We start from the raw sequence: 20,062 nt of genomic DNA, 5'->3' as shown, positions 1-20,062 counted from the left end.
TAAAACAACACATTACACTGCACCTATCGTACTACTATGGCTGACCCTGTAAAACAACACATTTCACTGGACCTATCATACTACTATGGCTGACCCTGTAAAACAACACATTTCACTGCACCTCTCCAGTGTATGTGACATGTTGTTTTGTGAGATGTAACTGGCCATGGCTAAATCAACCATCAGTGAAATGTGTTTACATGTCTGGAGGAATTACTTAAGTTTTAGTTCTCATTTAAAATCCCATATTAGTTAGCTGTTCCTAAATTAGGTCTTCACTTTAATTTAAATATTCATTTTCTTTTTTTTTCTCCAATTCTTAGACTCCTAAAGAATGTTATTTCTTACCCAGACTGCACTACAAATGTCCCAATTGGGGAAAATGAAGATAATGATTTTGCTGGTGGCTGCTTTACGCTTATTGAGGAAAGTATTTTTTTACTTGCTGTGACTGTGGCCACCTTAGTTCAAAGCTCGGTCTAAGTCGCTCTGTATAAGTGTCTGTTAAATGACCAAAATATAAATGCAAAATTCTGATTTGATTTAAAGGCGGAGACAAACAGATGAAGGCTCACCGTTGTATCGACCTATCAGGCAGCTTCACCTCTCCTGTCAGCTACCAATCAGACCTGGACAGCGCCTCCCTCTCCGGTTGGTCGTCGGCAGCCAGTCAGAACGCGTGACCACAAGCTGCTACGTCACCAAGTGGAATGTGTTGTCTGACCCGGGGACACCGAGGGCTACTACACCACAGAAACAGAACAGTAACTTACAGCCTACCTCAGTAGTTCACAGCCCATTACACCACTGGGGAATTGTGGTAGTTGTCCGTCCCAGCCCACTAAAACATCATAGGGAACTGAGGAGTTCACAGCCCACCAAAACATCATAGGGAACTGAGGAGTTCACAGCCCACCAAAACGTCATAGGGAACTGAGGAGTTCACAGCCCACTACCCCCCCCCATACACAGTACAGGAGTTCCCAGTCCCTTTTTACACCCCAGTAGTTCACAGCTAACTACACCGAACAATCAGCCCAGTAGTTACCTCTCCCAGCCCACTACACCTCACAAGCGGCGCACTACTTCTGAACCCTACACCGTTAGTTTATCGCCCTGGACAACAGTAGGTTCTGACTCTACCTCAGCTGCCATTTTGAGAAGACATTTACATTTTTCCATTTTAGTCATTTAGCAGACGCTCTTAAGGTTAAGTGCCTTGCTCAAGGGCACATCGACAGATTTTTCACCTAGTCGGCTCGGGGATTAGAACCAGCGACTTTTTCGTTTACTGGCACAACGCTCTTAACCACTAAGCTACCTGCCGCCCAGAAGAAGCCCAAGCCTCAGGATTATTTGTTCTCTTTTTTTGGATCCCAGGAGCCTGTGGAGGCCTCGGAGGAGGAGGGTTTAATGAGAGCAGCTATATAGGACTCATCTGGCCTCCTCTCAGCTGTCTTCCATCTCTACCTCACAGAGGAACCCCAGAGAGGGACTATCTTCCATAACCTCCTCACAACCTAAACGGAAGAAGTCTGGCATGGGTCTCTGATCTCAGTATTGGTGGATGCAGCCTCACCTCAACCTGTTCCTTTTCAAACCACATGATGATGATGATGATGAATGAAACTATGGCAAGTTATCTTTAACTTTTGGTTTGGTTGAGTGATTTCATGTGTTATGTGCCAGGACTGTGAATTGGCTATTGAGAGATTTCTGGGATATTCTAGAAATCAAGAGAGCATCACTAAGTGAATCTTTTTTTTTTTGGAAAAAAAATGGCTTTTTCCTATTGCATATCTTGTGTTCAATAATATTGTATTCTCTAGTCCAGCACCTTTTTTAATCTCTGACTGAAGCAGAATGGTTTTGGTTTGGTTGAGCAACTGATTTCATGTGCCAGGACTGAAGTGTGAATTGACTACTGACTTCGGTTATAAGAGATTTCTGGGAAATTCTAAAGCATCACTCAATGTTTTTGTCAAGAAATTGTGTTGCCTCAGGGCTTCCTTTTTGCAAGTCATTGTGTTCATATAGCCCTAGGCCAATACAGGTCTAACCTGACTAAAGCATAAATGTAATTTCAAAGAAAGACCAAAGAGAGTGATTTCAAAATAGTATTTTTTTTTTTTTTTATGTTTTGTCATCCCACACTGGCAGAAAAATAAGTTAATATCTACAAAAGGTACTATTCACAAAGCTTTTGCTTTTTTTGTACATTTTACAAATTTACATTTTTTATGGCCTTTAAAACAAAAATTATATACTGGTGCAAACAATCAGACATTGGCTTTTACAGTTGAACGTTGTAGGGGGATAATCTAACCAGCCTAGCCACCAGTATACATACCCCTCCTCAGCCACTCAACGATAACACTCGTTATACAAAAACTGGGCAAAGTATGTTTTCCGGGTTAACTAACCCCCCCCCCCCCCCCCCCAAGACAACAACCGTCCTTTTTGAACAACAGTATGTACACCCTATTCTCTTATATAGTGCACAACTTTTGGGAATAGTGTGCCATGTGGTTGGAATGTGAGACAAATCCAGCCACGTCGTAGAAGTGTATCCCAAATGGCACACACTTCCCTTTTTATAAAGCACTACTTTTGACCAGGGCACATAGGGCTCTGGTCAAAAGTAGTACACTATATAGGGTGCCATTTTGGGACATATTTACAAAGTGGCTGGAATGTGAGACAAATCCAAACACGCACCACCATAAAAATAAAAAATAAAACGCTACATCTACAAAAAAAAATATTCAGCTGCCTGTCTTCAGGATTGTGCAAGCCTTCTCACATTTCTGTATGTTTGTTTTTAGCTTAAAAGAAGATATGCTGTATATTGATATGTTTGCTGTAATGAGCCACACTGTGGTAGCCCTATAGAAGTCCCAACAAATGTAATTACGGTATATAGAGAAGCTGTTTTCTGGGTTGAATTCACTAGGAACAAAATAGACTGTCACAGGGATGGGACTACCTGAACGTGCCCAATGACCGCTTGTTTTCTGTTGCAAAACTTTTAGCTACGTTTTTAGCATAAATTGAACTTGAACCTGCAGTATTAAAAGGTGGTTGAAACCTAGGCACTGTGGCTCCTGCAGAGGGCTTTGGTCTAGGAGGTATGGTGGTATTTGTTGCGGTATCTTTGGCAGAGGAAGTTCAGAGGGAAGTAAGGGCCGTCCGCGTCAGAGCCCAGCGAACTGCTCAGGCTCTCCTCCCCTGAACTCATGTCTTCACACGAGTCCTCACTGGAAGAACAAGAGGAAGGAAAACGTTTGTTAAAAATTCACAATGTTCATTTAGTTATCGTTCATCCTGTTTGGTTGACTACAAGACCCATCCCAAGTCATCTTTTTGTTTTGTGGAGGTTTAACTGGTTGTGCAATGTTGTGGTTGAGCAGTTATGGAAACTAGTGTTGGTAGGTAGGACGTGACAGAAGTCACTTACCCACATACTTCATGTCACGTCAGTGTCGGTGAGTGACACAAGAGAGCCAGAAAGACAAGGATGGGCCTTTTCTGATAGGCTAGGGTAACTGACGCAACAGGCAGGGCTATGACGTGGCTGATGGTATGAAACCCCCCCCCCCCACTAGCATACAAGCCACGGGTTGCATTCGAGGGAAATAATATATCTTCTGAAACCAGGCAGGAGGAGTGGTCATACTCTGAACACAACACTGGAGTGGGATGGGTGGGGCTTAAATTGTAGAGTGTGTGGCTGGAGATTTCCCTACTTCTGTTATTCTGGGGATTTTCCAGAGTTCCCCCCCCCCCGTTGTCATATTGCAGACTTGTTTGACTGCCACCTTTACAGAATGCACATGTTCTAGTTCCTAGAATGTTTTGTTAGGCATGTTTCTCTTCCTGTTTTACCTTTCGCTCTCGTCCCAGCAGTCCTCAGGAATGGTTGGCAGTTCAGGGACGCTGCAGTGGCTGGTGTGAAGGTTCTGAGCTGTCCTCCTCGACACGATCCAGACTAGCTTCTTATTGTTGGGTCTGCTACATTCAGGGGAAGAGTAGTCGGACATACACTTGGCCACTAGTCCCCTCCAGTGTAGCAGCTCAACGTCAGCGATCTGTAAAAGACCAGGGCATCATTACATTGGACACCAGGTTACATTAATTGGTCAGCGGAAACCTTTTGGGATGGATTCCAGGCGTTGTAAAATGATAGCGGTCGGGAACTTGAGAGGCCAGGGAATGTGAAAGGGCCCTTTTAATTTTTATTTCCTTCCATAACCGTGTCAGTTGTCATACGAAGCCTATGGTTGCAGGGCATACAATATGCAGAGCTGGTTCCAGGGCAAAATAGGTTTCTTTTTGTGTGTGAATTTGACAGGAAACTTCTCGGGTTACTGTGTTTTAAAACAAATTAAAATCATTGCTTTGCAATAAAGCTTCAAGGAATTTTCTAACAAACAGTGTATGTGTTTTTACCTTGAGATGTCTCTGAACATGATGGGCTATTTCCAACATATCAACACACTGCGTGGCTTCAATCTCCTGGGTGAGAAGGGACAGGGCCAAGACTGACGGCTGGAAGAGAACAGGAAGAGAAAAAAAATGCATCAAATTAGACTGCAGCTGCCCAGAGGTCTCCTGTAATGTGTAACTGGGCTTATGGACTCTCTGGGGGTAAATAATTACTTTAGCTTTGGAGAACGCGATCCGACAGAGACAGGCTTTGAGCTGGGCCTCCAGTGTGTCGAGGTTCAGGGCCTCCTTCCTGTAAAGGCAAAGGGGAAAATACTTATGAGAACCAGTTGGGTGTGAAAGCAAGGTGACACGGGCTACCTGTTTACATAACTGAAGGTGTTATGGTGGGGATAATGTCCAGTGAGGCTCTGCCAATAGTTAACCACTGATGTTCTACTTTCAGTTAGGACTAATAAATCATGTCAACAGTTGCTGAAGTTCATGTCTAGCTGTCCCAAGTTCATTATGTCACCATTGCCATCTTGCAAATGGGGTTGATTGCTCGGTGAATTGTCATATCTTTCATAATGGGTCCTTACCTGTCTGCGGTGTGTGAGCGTGCGATTCCGTGGTATAGGTGCAAAAAGGTTAAGGCTGTGATGGTTTTGAGTTGGAAGTTGAGTTTCTCTGAAATGATCTTCTCCATGCGAGTGAGGTCTGAGACTGTAAACTTGCACTGGCTGATACGAATAAGTTCATTGGTGGAAGACACGTTGCACTCCTCTTCGACTGCTTTGGCTGCGATGTGGAGGCAGCTAATGCTGATGCAGGCTAGATGTTTGGGTTGGACCTGAAGAGGAGCGACAGCTTGGAATTAGTGGAAATTGGGATAGGATCATTACTCACACCAACTCCTTTTTATCTGTAAACTCAGCAAAAAAAAAGAAACGTCCTCTCACTGTTAACAGCGTTTATTTTCAGCAAACTTAACGTGTAAATATTTGTATGAACATAAGATTCAACAACTGAGACAAACTGAACACGTTCCACAGACTAACAGAAATTGAATAATGTGTCCCTGAACAAAGGGGGGGGGGGTCAAAATCAAAAGTCAGTATCTGGTGTGGCCACCAGCTGCAAGTACTGCATCCTCCTCATGGACAGAGGATGTCTTCCTCTTCATGGACTGCACCAGATTTGCCAGTTCTTGCTGTGAGATGTTACCCCTCTCTTCCACCAAGGCACCTGCAAGTTCTCTGACATTTCTGGGGGGAATGGCCCTAGCCCTCACCCTCCGATCCAACAGGTCCCAGACGTGCTGGCCATGGCAGAACACTGACATTCCTGTCTTGCAGGAAATCATGCACAGAACGAGCAGTATGGCTGGTGGCATTGTCATGCAGGATGAGCATGCTGGAAGGGTACCACATGAGGGAGGAGGATGTCTTCCCTGTAACGCACAGCGTTGAGATTGCCTGCAATGACAACAAGCTCAGTCCGATGATGCTGTGACACACCGCCCCAGACCATGACGGACCCTCCACCTCCAAATCGATCCTGCTCCAGAGTACAGGCCTCTGTGTAACGCTCATTCCTTCAACGATAAATGCGAATCCGACCATCACCCCTGGTGAGGCAAAACCGCGACTCGTTAGTGAAGAGCACTTTTTGCCAGTCCTGTCTGGTCCAGCGACGGTGGGTTTGTGCCCATAGGTGACGTTGTTGCCGGTGATGTCTGGTGAGGACCTGCCTTACAACAGGCCTACAAGCCCTCAGTCCAGCCTCTCTCTGCCTATTGCGGACAGTCTGAGCACTGATGGAGGGATTGTGCGTTCCTGTTGTAACTCGGGCAGTTGTTGTTGCCATCCTGTACCTGTCCCGCAGGTGTGATGTTCGGATGTACCGATCCTGTGCAGGTGTTGTTACACGTGGTCTGCCACTGCGAGGACGATCAGCTGTCCATCCTGTCTCCCTATAGCGCTGTCTTAGGCGTCTCACAGTACGGACATAGCAATTTATGCCTCCTTGCAGCATGCTTAAGGCACGTTCACGCAGATGAGAAGGGACCCTGGGCATCTTTCTTTTGGTGTTTTTCCAGAGTCAGTAGAAAGGCCTCTTTAGTGTCCTAAGTTTTCATAACTGTGACCTTAATTGCCTACCGTCTGTAAGCTGTTAGTGTCATGACCGTTCCACAGGTGCATGTTCATTAATTGTTTATGCTTCATTGAACAAGCATGGGAAACAGTGTTTTAAACCCTTTACAATTAAGATCTGTGAAGTTTTTGGATTTTTACCAATTATCATTGAAAAGACAGGGTCCTGAAAAAGGGACGTTTCTTTCTTTGCTGAGTTTAGTTCATGTCTAAGCACATTTTGTATTTTTTGTCATTAAAAAAAATGCTAAAACGCATGTCAACCTAATGTTGCAAATTAGCTGTAGAGGATGTTGAAATTACAAAAATGTGCTCCTGATTTGGGTCTTCATCTTACCTTCATCATGGCCAGGAATCTATCCAGCAGGTTGACTGCCAGAACGAATGTCTGTGTACTGTACCCAAAGAAACTGGTCAGGCTCCAGAGGTCCTCCACTTTGGTGTCCCTACATTTAGCGGAGATCCCCCTGCTGTCATTCTGTAATTAATAAGACATCGAGATATAAAATAGAATTACTTTACAGTGTGTAATTGGCGTTTTTTTTTTATGGACCAATTTGTTTTACCATAATATTATTTAGGGGATTCATCAAGATTTTTTTTTGAATATCTATCATGTGTACAATATTGTTTTATCTACTGTACTGCAGACTACCTCTCCAGTCGATTCGATCAAACTGAGTCCTGTTTCCTTCGGAAGATAATTCCTCTCCTGTTCAAAATTGGCGATCAGCTCCCTCATAAGTTTCACAGTTTCCATGTCTAGACTGGACTCGGTTACAGCAATCTTAATGAAGTCTTTCTCTGTAAAACAAGACGGAGTGTGATGTTAGTAAACGTTAGTCCGCCCTGCATTTGTTCAACCAGGCAATAGGGTCACGGTTTGCCCAACCCTGGCTTCAGCTGGGATTCGGTGTCAGATTTCTTAGGTAAACGCCTACTTAATCAGAACACATAAACTAATCCTAATTGGGATTTTCAGTGCAAAATCGTAAATATGATCACATATATCGTGAGATACTCGCACACAGTCAAACAGACACTAGATCAAAAACATTCCCTTGACTCCATTAGCTATGCTTCAAATCGTCGACGGGCTGGGGAGGGGGGTTGAATTCTTGTTCTTGCCTAGGAAGCAGTGCATTCGCTGGCAATCATAATTTTTTTCATAGAGCTCGACGTTAACTTCACATCAAATTTGTCCGATAAAAACGGTTTGCAGCTACTGGTCGGTTGTGTAAAATACTTGTTTTCGTGTAAAATCTCGGTTGCGCGAGCCAACGACAACGTTAAACAGAGACTATAAATAAAGCCAAAGGACAAGATACTGTAGCTAGCTAACAAATAACCAGATGAAGTAAGATTTCCAATTTAATCGACCACAATGAAAGGCAAGACCAAACGGATTAGTATAGTTTTAAAAGCATATCATAAGCTTGATATTTAAAAAAAAATAAAGTAACGTTAATCCTTCAGGAAGCAATTGATTGAACTGGAATGGCTAAAATAAGGTTTTACAACACCGGTAATATTCACAATTACCTAATCTATTCAATGTCCTTGCATCTGCAATGTTAAAACTGTTTTATAATTACCTGTAATGTTAGTTACATCGAGATTTTCTACGGGCCCAACCTCTTCTGTTTGTTGTTCCTCTTCTCTACTGTAGCTATCTTTTCTTTTTGTTGTTGAGAATTTCCACACCCAGAAACTGACGTCAATGTCACGGGAGCCAATCACGTACGGTATCCACCTTGGCTTGATTTATCGAGTAAGGTCTGCCTCCTTTGTCGTTTACTATAAAGTACTGATTTATAAATATTAAACCAAAAAAGAGTTGGTAGTCCTGGACAAATAAATGCTGTAATATTTAACGTTGTTAAACGTTACGTATGGTTTTAAAAATAGTTTAGTATGCTGTGTTCATATTCTAGACCAGCTCGATACTGACACTTCCACGGGCCAATCATCTTTCTCCTTTTTTGTCCGTTCAAATCGTCCGCCCAAAATTCTTCATTTCTATTGGATGCCTGGACAAACCCTTTTACTGACGAGTGGTTTGAAATAATTAGCCCTAATTGTACATAGACCATAAAAAAATTAACTACCAGATTATATTCGATTTTTTTCTGGTCCAACTGTCAACAGAACAGGCATTGGTTCAGTGCTGACTAGAGGAATTTATGAGAGAACTGGGGCGGCAGGTAGCTTAGTGGTTAAGAGCGTTGTGCCAGTAACCGAAAGGTCGCTGGTTCAAATCCCGAAGCCGACTAGGTGAAAAATCTGTCGATGTGCCCTTGAGCAAGGCACTTAACCCTAATTGCTCCTGTAAGTCGCTCTGGATAAGAGCGTCTGCTAAATGACTAAAATGTAAAATGTAAATGTCAAGACAATTGGAAATAATGTATTACTGTTCCTGCACATCACACAATAACCTAAGCACTTGATGTGGTTTTATGAAGCAAATTCAATCATTCAAAGAAAAGAAAATAGGTATACATGCATTTAGGGGTAGAGCATTGGCAGTAAATTATATTCCAGGTTCATGATTATTGTCAAGAAGAAGGCACAAGTACAGCATGTCTGTTTTGATTTGTTTTATTTTTTATTTCACCTTTATTTAACCAGGTAAACCAGTTGAGAACAAGTTCTCATTTACAACTGCGACCTGGCCAAGATAAAGCAAAGCAGTGCGATAAAAACAACAACACAGAGTTACATATGGGGTAAAACAAAACAAAACCAAAAACAACTGTGTATTTGTGCCCTATGCACAGTTTTATCACATAGTGGTTTATTTATACAAATATTGTGGCTGGCAAAGGGTCAACTAAACATCTAAAACCTATTGTAGTAGGATTCATTCCCAATAGAAAAATATACCTACCACACATCGAATACAATGGAAAACAAATGTAATGCCATAACTGAAATCCATCATGTCTTTATAATTAACCATAATACATCAATAAAATATAACATGTATCCCAAATATTGATACAATATTCATTTTCAGCACTAGCTGTATGAGGGTGGGCGGGTTAAGATCTGTTCCTTGCTTTGCTCTTAGGAACTGGGCACCATTTTTAAAGGAGTGATTTCTGGGGTAGCGTTAAGTGTAGAGGTGACGCCGTCTGGTGCGATGCAGACCCGGTGGTGAAACAGAGGAGTCACTGACGGGCCTTTTTCAGTCAGTCTTTTCCCAACAAAGTAATGTTAGGATATATCATTTTATCCTGTTAGAGCTTTTGTGCCAGGTCCACTGTGGTGTTTCAGGTGCAACATTTTATGGTCATGTTGCAGCAGTGTGTAGGAGGGAGATTCCAAGATGTGGGAAAGTGTGCAGGAGGGCATGGTACAGAGGATTGTGTAGTTTCGGTGGATAAAGTTGTGTGTGTCAACTGTTGGGTTGCTCATGTTGCTGGGGATTGGAAGTGTCCGGTGTGAGACACGCAGGTTGAGGTGGATAGAGTCAGAGTAGTGCAGAAGGTGTCACATGCTGAGGCAGTGAAGGGTGAGAGGATCCTGAGAGGATCGCTGTGAGTAGTAGATCTGTGCCGTCACAGAGGGATAGGTCAACGAGTGATATATGCTTCAGTAAGGTTGGCTTCTTAGCGTTCATAGCAATGGTTATCAACAATGTACCGCAGAAATTGAACATAATTCACAGAAAATAGATGTTGTGGTGGCAGCTGCAGAGAAGTATTTGGGTATACGAGATTTGACTTCAGAAGAGTTACAGGGTGTGTTGAGTGGTGGTGACCCGTCCTCCCAGGCCATTGGCATAGCAGGTTTTTAATGAGTGTAGGGGTAGTTGGAAGGGTGTTTATTTATTTTTGTATTAGTTTTGTTTTAGTTTTTACCCTTTTCTCATTTTGTATCACAAAATAATGGATTTATATTATAATCCAGCTGGGGGCGGTAATGCAACATTGGATGCCAACTGCGGGAAAAATAAAAAGTAGAAGAAGAGAAGTGGGCGGAGGGGCGATTTCTCTCACAAGAGTCCACAGCCCTCCTCGGATGTGTAGACCTAAGTCTATTCCGTTCAAAACATTTTTTATATACATTTCATTTGGAAGACCCCCATTTCCCCCCAAAATAAAACGCAACATGGAATCGAAGATGGAGTAACTTAAGACCCTATTTACCTCTGTTTAATGGACTGGATGATTTCCAAGTCAAACTGTGATTCCCACAGCTTTGCAGGGGAGGTAAGCTAATCCTAGCTAGCTAACTAGCATAAAGTAGTTCGCTCGCTATTTTGCATATATCTTTCTAGCCATAACGTCATGTATTCATTAAAACGATATATTGGATAATGGACGTAGTCTATTAATGAAACGTTTCCTTATTAGCTAGCTAACGTTTACGATCGGATAGTGTTTGTTTCTGTTCTCGTTAGTTCGGTAGGTAGCTAACTAGCTAACACGTCAGCCACTGTAACTGGCTAACAAACGTTAGCATAACTAGCTAGTGTTATCTAGTTAATGTCGCACACCGTAATATTAGCCTGAATCAGATGGTCATACGTCTTACTATATCCGAGTGTGAACGATGGCTAGATGTGTCCATGTTCTATTTAACTAGTAAGCTAACTAACGCTTCTGGCTTGTTAATTAGCTAAACGACGAGACAATGCCTCATCACTGTTGTCACTAAAGACCAGCGTTTCACTGGTTGGGACAATGAATGAAGTGTATTTGGTGGGGAGCAGTGTCAGTCACCCAGGTTACCAGTGTCAGTCACCCAGGTTACCAGTGTCAGTCACCCAGGTTACCAGTGTCAGTCACCCAGGTTACCAGTGTCAGTCACCCAGGTTACCAGTGTCAGTCACCCAGGTTACCAGTGTCAGTCACCCAGGTTACCAGTGTCAGTCACCCAGGTTACCAGTGTCAGTCACCCAGGTTACCAGTGTCAGTCACCCAGGTTACCAGTGTCAGTCACCCAGGTTACCAGTGTCAGTCACCCAGGTTACCAGTGTCAGTCACCCAGGTTACCAGTGTCAGTCACCCAGGTTACCAGTGTCAGTCACCCAGGTTACCAGTGTCAGTCACCCAGGTTACCAGTGTCAGTCACCCAGGTTACCAGTGTCAGTCACCCAGGTTACCATGACTGGAAGTCGCTTTGGATAAAAGCGTCTGCTAAATGGCATATTATAATTACCAGACATTCACTTCCTTACGCAGGGCTCTACGCGAACCTTTTTACACAAGGAGCATGTACGCGCCTTAGTTGAAAAATGTAGGCGAACACGAATTTTATGAGCACAATGAAAAAAATATTTGAGGTAACAATGTTTTCTTTTGTATTAACGGTGCAAGCATGACGGTCATGAATCTGCGCTCAGCGTATTCTCCATGGCACTCAGGGGCTGCTGTACAGTTAAGTAATCATTGCATCAATGGTCATCTGGGATTTATTTATTTTTTTAAATTATATTTTTAGGCGCATTGGTGCTCCCAACTAAAAAATTCATTTCGCACAGCAAAATATTTAGGCAGATATGCGATTAAAATGGTGTAGGTACAATTACCAATGTTTTGTGAGCAACAATGATGGAATCTACGGTTAGAATTCAAAATAAAAAATCCCCAATTGAAACTGATGCAGACGGATAAAAACAGTGTAATCATACCACAATTGGACTAGATTACGCTAAACAAGGTTGTAATGTTAAATGAACAAAATGCAATAATTGGTTAATTTGACACAAGTAAAGATCTGTTGAAATCCCACTAGATGTATGGACTTCAGGGTTGCATCGGGGGTATACTTATATTACAATGTATATGTATACCTATGGATCTTGGCCCATTTAAATGGGGTATCAGCCTACACGGTGACACTCACAGAACACAACTGTTTAGAGTTTTCACAAATATTAGCATCGTAGTGCTTATTGCGGGACTCTGAAAACACTGAAATTACCAACATTAAGCTCACCAGTCAACCCTACTGTATGTGTATTGCAGGCTGAGTCCAATTAGTCGACTAGACGATTGTTTGGTCGAGCAAGATTGATTTTTGTCGAGCAGTGGCAAATGTATATAATCCATTGCGGAGGCCGCGGGGACGGCTCGGTCCAAGAAGAAGGGGTGTGTGGCTAAGATGCATAGTTCACGCCTCTCTCCTGCCAATCTGTGCACATTCATTGTTTCATAACTTAATTGTTTGCGTTTGATTGTTAGTGTATCAATTCCCCAATACATATATCACCAGTAGTACATTTACTGTTTAATTCCTATAATTTCGAATATACAATGTCTGTTTGGTTACGGTAATGTCTGTTAATCCATTAAATATATTATTATTTCAGTATTTTACCGTCATTGTCTGAGTGGACACGTTGTTTGCAGAGTGCACAACCTATGCTACACTTGTGATTAACACATTTTGGTTTATTTCATTCCATTGACGAGTTTTGTCAGTTTAGTCATCGTTGTTAGTCCACGTCTCCCGAGTGGCGCAGTGGTCTAAGGCACTGCATTGCAGTGCTAGCTGTGCCACTAGAGATCCTGGTTCGAATCCAGGCTCTGTCGTAGCCGACCACGACCGGGAGACCCATGGGGCGGCGCACAATTGACCCAGCGTCGTCCAGGGTAGGGGAGGGAATGGCAGGCAGGGATGTAGCTCGGTTGGTAGAGCATGGCGTTTGCAACGCCAGGGTTGTGGGTTCGATTCCCACGGGGGGCCAGTATAAAAAAAATAATGTATGCACTAACTGTAAGTCGCTCTGGAGAAGAGCGTCTGCTAAATGACTAAAATGTAAATGTATTTTGTTTGGAGCTCTACTGTCAATGTAGAGTAATAACAATATGCCATTTAGCAGACGCTTTTATCCAAAGCGACTTACAGTCATGCGTGCATAATTTTTTTTGTGTATGGGTGGTCCCGGGGATCGAACCCACTACCTTGGCGTTACAAGCGCCATGCTCTACCAGCTGAGCTACAGAGTTAAGTAAGTAAGTAAAGACGCGCACCTGATTTTGTGCCAGACCCAAGTTAATAGTTGATACAATGTTTCAAGGACTTTGGCTTAGCATGACCTGTCTGCAATGTGATTTATATGATATTTATTTTTATCTGAATATTTTCTACCTGCATGCTGCTATGTTTTTGTTTGTTGGCTTTATAGGCTATTTGTACATAGTTGGCAATGGAAGTTACTTTTTAGATTTGTATAATATTCATTTTTAGATTTGGATAGAATTTTGATTAACCACATGACAATGATTTTAAGATACGAAGATGTTATTATAAATGAAATTAAACTGTTCTACGAAAATGTGCATATGAAAACAATAACAGGCACTCAGATCGGTAGAAATGGTAAGATACATTTGCATTCCACATGAGAAAGGTTGCCGAATCCTCATGTAGCAACTTTTTTTCAAAGTTTTTTCTTTTCTTTTGTCATTTAGCAGACGCTCTTATCCAGAGCAACTTACATGAGCAATTAGGGTTAAGTGCCTTGCTCAAGGGCACATCGACAGATTTTTCACCTAGTCGGCTTGGGGATTAGAACCAGCGACCTTTCGGTTACTGGCACAACGCTCTTAACCACTAAGCTACCTGCCGCCCTGGAGGAACTTCAGGAGAGTAACGGCAGAATCTGCGAAAGCCAGTAGGAGCGGGAGGAGGATGGTCTGGATCCCTCTTGAGTCATTTGTCTTATTTCATCAAACTGTGCGCTTAAAGCATCAGACAAGCGCAATACATATATAGTTTATTTTATTAAAACACATACACAAAAGTCAAAAGTTTGGACATACCTACTCATCCGAGGGTTTATTTTTTTCTACATTGTAGAATAATAGTGAAGACATCAAAACTATGAAATAACACATGGAATCATGTAGTAACCAACAAAGTGTTAAACAAATCAAAATACACTGCTCAAAAGAATAAAGGGAACACTTAAACAACACAATGTAACTCCAAGTCAATCACACTTCTGTGAAATCAAACTGTCCACTTAGGAAGCAACACTGATTGACAATACATTTCACATGCTGTTGTGCAAATGGAATAGACAACAGGTGGAAATTATAGGCAATTAGCAAGACACCCCCAATAAAGGACTGGTTTTGCAGGTGGTGACCACAGACCACTTCTCAGTTCCTATGCTTCCTGGCTGATGTTTTGGTCACTTTTGAATGCTGGCGGTGCTTTCACTCTAGTGGTAGCATGAGAAGGAGTCTACAACCCACACAAGTGGCTCAGGTAGTGCAGCTCATCCAGGATGGTACATCAATGCGAGCTGTGGCAAGAAGGTTTGCTGTGTCTGTCAGCGTAGTGTCCAGAGCATGGAGGCGCTACCAGGAGACAGGCCAGTACATCAGGAGACATGGAGGAAGCCGTAGGAGGGCAACAACCCAGCAGCAGGACCGCTACCTCCGCCTTTGTGCAAGGAGGAGCAGGAGGAGCACTGCCAGAGCCATGCAAAATGACCTCCAGCAGGCCACAAATGTGCATGTGTCTGCTCAAACGGTCAGAAACAGACTCCATGAGGGTGGTATGAGTGCCCGACGTCCACAGGTGGGGGTTGTGCTTACAGCCCAACACCTTGCAGGACGTTTGGCATTTGCCAGAGAACACCAAGATTGGCAAATTCGCCACTGGCGCCCTGTGCTCTTCACAGATGAAAGCAGGTTCACACTGAGCACGTGACAGACGTGACAGAGTCTGGAGACGCCGTGGAGAACGTTCTGCTGCCAGCAACATCCTCCAGCATGACCGGTTTGGCGGTGGGTCAGTCATGGTGTGGGGTGGCATTTCTTTGGGGGGCCGCACAGCCCTCCATGTGCTCGCCAGAGGTAGCCTGACTGCCATTAGGTACCGAGATGAGATCCTCAGACCCCTTGTGAGACCATATGCTGGTGCGGTTGGCCCTGGGTTCCTCCTAATGCAAGACAATGCTAGACCTCATGTGGCTGGAGCGTGTCAGCCGTTCCTGCAAGAGGAAGGCATTGATGCCATGGACTGGCCCGCCCGTTCCCCAGACCTGAATCCAATTGAGCACATCTGGGACATCATGTCTTGCTCCATCCACCAACGCCACGTTGCACCACAGACTGTCCAGGAGTTGGCGGATGCTTTAGTCCAGGTCTGTGAGGAGATCCCTCAGGAGACCATCCGCCACCTCATCAGGAGCATGCCCAGGCGTTGTAGGGAGGTCAAACAGGCACGTGGAGGCCACACACACTACTGAGCCTAATTTTGACTTGTTTTAAGGACATTACATCAAAGTTGGATCAGCCTGTAGTGTGGTTTTCCACTTTAATTTTGAGGGTGACTCCAAACCCAGACCTCCATGGGTTGATCAATTTGATTTCCATTGATAATTGGTGTGTGATTTTGTTGTCAGCACATTCAACTATGTAAAGAAAAAAGTATTTAATAAGATTATTTCATTCATTCAGATCTAGGATGTGTTGTTTTAGTGTTCCCTTAATTTTTTATAGCAGTGTATATTTTGTATTTGAGATTCTTCAAATAGCCACCCTTTTGCCTTGATGACAGCTTTGCACACTCTTGGCATTCTCTCAACCATCTTCACCTGGAATGCTTTCCCAACAGTCTTGAAGGAGTTCCCACATATGCTTAGCACTTGTTGGCTGCTTTTCCTTCACTCTGCCTTCCGACTTATCCCAAACCAGCTCAATTGGGTTGAGGTCGGGGGATTGTGGAGGCCAGGTCATCTGATGCAGCACTTCATCACTCTCTTTCTTGGGAAAATAGCCCTTACACAGCCTGGAGTTGTGTTGGGTGTAGGGACGGCAGGTAGCTTAGTGGTTAAGAGCGTTGTACCAGTAACCGAAAGGTCGCTGGTTCTAATCCCCGAGCCGACTAGGTGAAAAATCTGTCTATGTGCCCTTGAGCAAGGCACTTAACCCTAATTGCTCCTGTAAGTCGCTCTGGATAAGAGCGTCTGCTAAATTACCAATTTATTTTTTAATTTATTGTCCTGTTGAAAAACAAATGAAAGGCCCACTAAGCCCAAACCAGATGGGATGCCGTATCGCTGCAGAATGCTGTGGTAGCCATGCTGGTTAAGTGTGCCTTGAATTCTAAATAAATCAGCAAAGCACCCCCACACCATAACACCACCTCCTCCATGCTTTACGGTGGGAACTACACATACGTAGATCATCCGTTCACCCACACCACGTCTCACAAAGACACGGCGGTTGGAACCAAAAATCTCAAATTTGGACTCCAGACCAAAGGACACATTTCCCCCGGTCTAATGTCCATTGCTCGTGTTTCTTGGCACAAGCAGGTCTCTTCTAATTATTGGTGTCCTTTAGTAGTGGTTTCTTTGCAGCAATTCGACCATGAAGGCCTAATTCACACAGTTGAAATGTTCCGTATTGACTGACCATGTCTTAAAGTAATGATGGACTGTTGTTTCTCTTTGCTTATTTGAGCTGTTCTTGCCATAATATGGACTTGGTCTTTTACCAAATAGGGCTATCTTCTGTATTTCCCACCTACCTTGTCACAACACAACTGATTGGCTCAAACGCATTAAGAAGGAAAGAAATTCCACAAATTAACTTTTAAGAAGGCACACCTGTTAATTGAAATGCATTCCAGGTGACTACCTCATGAAGCTGGTTGAGAGAATGCCAAGAGTGTGCAAAGCTGTCATCAAGGCAAAGGGTATAAAATATATTTTGATTTGTTCAACACTTTTTTTGGGGTTCCTACATGATTCCATATGTGTTATTTCATAGTTTTGATGTCTTCACTATTATTCTACAATGTAAAAAATAAAGAAAAACCCTTGAATGAGTAGGTGTGTCCAAACGACTGGTAGTGTATACATTTGTGAACTGGTCATAGTTGTGTTCTGTGAGTGTCCCTGGGGAGGCTGATACCTAATTTCATGGTCCGAAGATCCATAGTTAAGGCTGTATATTGCAATATGAATGCCCGATACGCACAATTGACTGAATTGTGAAGTGATTTCCCACAGTCCTGCAATAAGAGTTACGACTAATATTTGTGTAAACTCTTGTGGAATTGTAATCAGTGGGTGTCACAGAGTAGGCTGGTACCACATATCATGGACCCAAGATTGATAGGCAAGGCTGTATATCGCAATATGAATATCCAATACACATGGGTTGAATGGTGAGCTCAATGTTGCTCATTTCAGTGCTTTCAGAGTCCCTCAATAAGAGCTACGACGCTAATATTTGTGGAAACTCTTCACAGTTGTGTTCTGTGGGTGTCACTGAGTAGGCTGATAGTCCATTTAATGGACCCAAGATCCATAGGTATACATATACATTTACATTTTAGTCATTTAGCAGACGCTCTTATCCAGAGCGACTTACAGTTAGTGAATGCATACATTTTATTTTTCATAAATAATTAAATGACAGTCAATTTCCAAAGGATGAACCTGTAACCCCAAGTCCTAATATGAAACAATAATATGGTCATTCAGCAGATCTGTTTATCCAAAGTGTATTTTAGTTGGCACAGTCCTGTCGTGTTGCACTAGCTACCATAATTCTGTTGACAGTTGTAATGTCATTGGCCTGTATGGTCCATATCATGTTGATGACCTTCAAGGCCATAGACAGAACATTGTAGGGGAGAGTGGGGTAAGTTGAGTCAAAGGGGTATGTTGAGCCTCCCTTTTTCTTTTTCTAGGAAAACATACACATAATTCAGAATTTGACCAGATATTCAGGAACAGTCTGTGAAGGAAGAAACCACAAGTCAAATGAATGTATTTTGTTAGAGGTTTGATGATGCTTGTATCTAAACCAAAGTAGATCATTCAAAGATTGTTCTGTACATCAGTTGGTGTCTCTATAAGCTTCAATATGAGGTCCTAAACCTAGCATGAAAGTGCATCCTTGTAGCTGTGTGGGCTAATATAGTCAAACGTTTAGCCTTTGGGTAAGTTGAGCCAATGGCGATTGGGTAAGTTGAGCTAATGGTTGAGCCAATGGCAAGATGAGCAAATTGAAGTGTATTCTTCCCAGGCATAATGCAAGGCATTATTGCTGGGATATGACGTAACAGCAGGACCTGGCCTATGTTAAATGTGTAAAAATAAGTACAAAGTGTTTGTTAGGTGTTAAGCCTGTGTTAAAATATGCTTAAAATGATTAAAAGACAAAAAGCAATTGTGATTGTGTTGAATTATTTTTGGGGAAATAAAGAAAGATACGGTTTTAAAAAGGTAGTGGTAATATTTCATTCAGTACAGACATTTTGTAGGTGGCTTAACTTACCCTGTCCTGTGACTCAGTTTACCCCATGGGGTAAGTTGTGCCAAGAGACCACTTTTTTGGGACAAGCTATGTTTTACAAAACTGTAATGTTTCCATGAATTCTGATTATTTCCAGGGATACACAACATCCTGAAATATATGTAGCAGTGGCGGTCAGTGCTGTTTAAGATGAGGGAGGATGTTTTTAAAAAATGATTTCCCACAGTCCTGCAATAAGAGTTACGACTAATGTTTGTGTAAACTCTTGTGGAATTGTAATCAGTGGGTGTCACTACCACATATCATGGACCCAAGATTGATAGGCAAGGCTGTATATTGCAATATGAATATCCAACACACATGGGTTGAATGGTGAGCTTAATGTTGCTCATTTCAGTGCTTTCAGAGTCCCGCAATAAGAGCTACGACGCTAATATTTGTGGAAACTCTTCACAGTTGTGTTCTGTGGGTGTCACCGTGTAGGCTGATAGTCCATTTAATGGACCCAAGATCCATAGGTATACATATACATTGTAATATAAGTATGCAACCCTGAAGTCTATACATCTACAGTGGGATTTCAACAGATCTTTACTTTTGTGTCAAATTAACTAATTATTGTAAACTTTTGTTGAATTTATATAACAACATTGCAGCGTAGTCTAGCATTATCTAGTCCAATTGTGGCACGATTCCACTATTTTTATCCATTTGCATCAATTTCAATTGGGTGATTTTTATTGTGAAGGCGAACTGCCGATTCCACCATTTTGTTGCTCACACTGTTGTTCACTAGATGTCATACAATTAATTCATAAACATATTGTAAAACATATGCGAGCTAGCTATGATTTTTTTTTCTTCCCGCTACTCAATGCATATTTTTAAAAGCCCTTTTCCCCTCTTAACTGGAGGGTAGTCCTGTCCAGATTTAAAATAGTCAATAATGAATTGAAGACAACTCCCAGACCCAACTCTGTTAAACCACTGATTGATTTGATATCACGTTCTCTTCTGTGTGTTTGCTGTGCCATTTACAGGTAGCTGTATCCAGTGGGGAGGGCGGCGTATCCAAGGGTGAATATGAAGTTTGCCGAACCCTTGGAAAGCCAGAGGCTGTCTTTTCTTCTGGAAAAGGCCGCCTCTAGGGAAGCCCTGATGTGGAAGGCGTACGTGGCCAAAAAGAGATCTCCCGGCAGTCAGGTGAGTCCCACAACACCATCAAATACTGCTGTCCAATAT

The 20,062-nt window shown here is 42.7% G+C and overlaps 2 protein-coding genes across 3 annotated transcripts in view; one reads left to right on the top strand and one right to left on the bottom strand.

The window, feature by feature from the left end:
- Nucleotides 1–2,104: 2,104 nt before the first annotated feature.
- Nucleotides 2,105–8,270, bottom strand: LOC311128266 (cyclin-G2-like). Its single transcript, XM_084160320.1, has 8 exons — nucleotides 8,177–8,270; nucleotides 7,237–7,385; nucleotides 6,919–7,059; nucleotides 5,028–5,278; nucleotides 4,660–4,738; nucleotides 4,450–4,548; nucleotides 3,886–4,088; nucleotides 2,105–3,257 (listed from the first exon to the last, which is right to left on the bottom strand). The coding sequence occupies exons 2-8, from the start codon at nucleotides 7,339–7,341 to the stop codon at nucleotides 3,122–3,124; spliced, it is 1,014 nt and encodes a 337-aa protein (XP_084016446.1). The 5' UTR covers nucleotides 7,342–7,385; nucleotides 8,177–8,270; the 3' UTR covers nucleotides 2,105–3,121.
- Nucleotides 8,271–10,565: 2,295 nt separating this feature from the next.
- Nucleotides 10,566–20,062, top strand: part of LOC311127202 (cyclin-I-like) — a 38,490-nt gene continuing 28,993 nt past the window's right edge. The window contains exons 1-2 of one of the 2 annotated variants that reach the window (XM_084158994.1): nucleotides 10,566–10,795; nucleotides 19,861–20,023. In XM_084158994.1, coding sequence (XP_084015120.1) covers nucleotides 19,904–20,023 — 120 coding nt within the window. In that variant the 5' untranslated portion in view covers nucleotides 10,566–10,795; nucleotides 19,861–19,903. The remainder of the gene's footprint in view (nucleotides 10,796–19,860; nucleotides 20,024–20,062) is intronic. The other variant, XM_084158995.1, reaches the window with a different exon arrangement.

This window comes from Coregonus lavaretus, assembly GCF_964263955.1.
Source record: "Coregonus lavaretus genome assembly, chromosome: 4".
Lineage (NCBI taxonomy): Eukaryota > Metazoa > Chordata > Actinopteri > Salmoniformes > Salmonidae > Coregonus > Coregonus lavaretus.
This window is presented reverse-complemented; position numbering and strand designations above follow the sequence as displayed.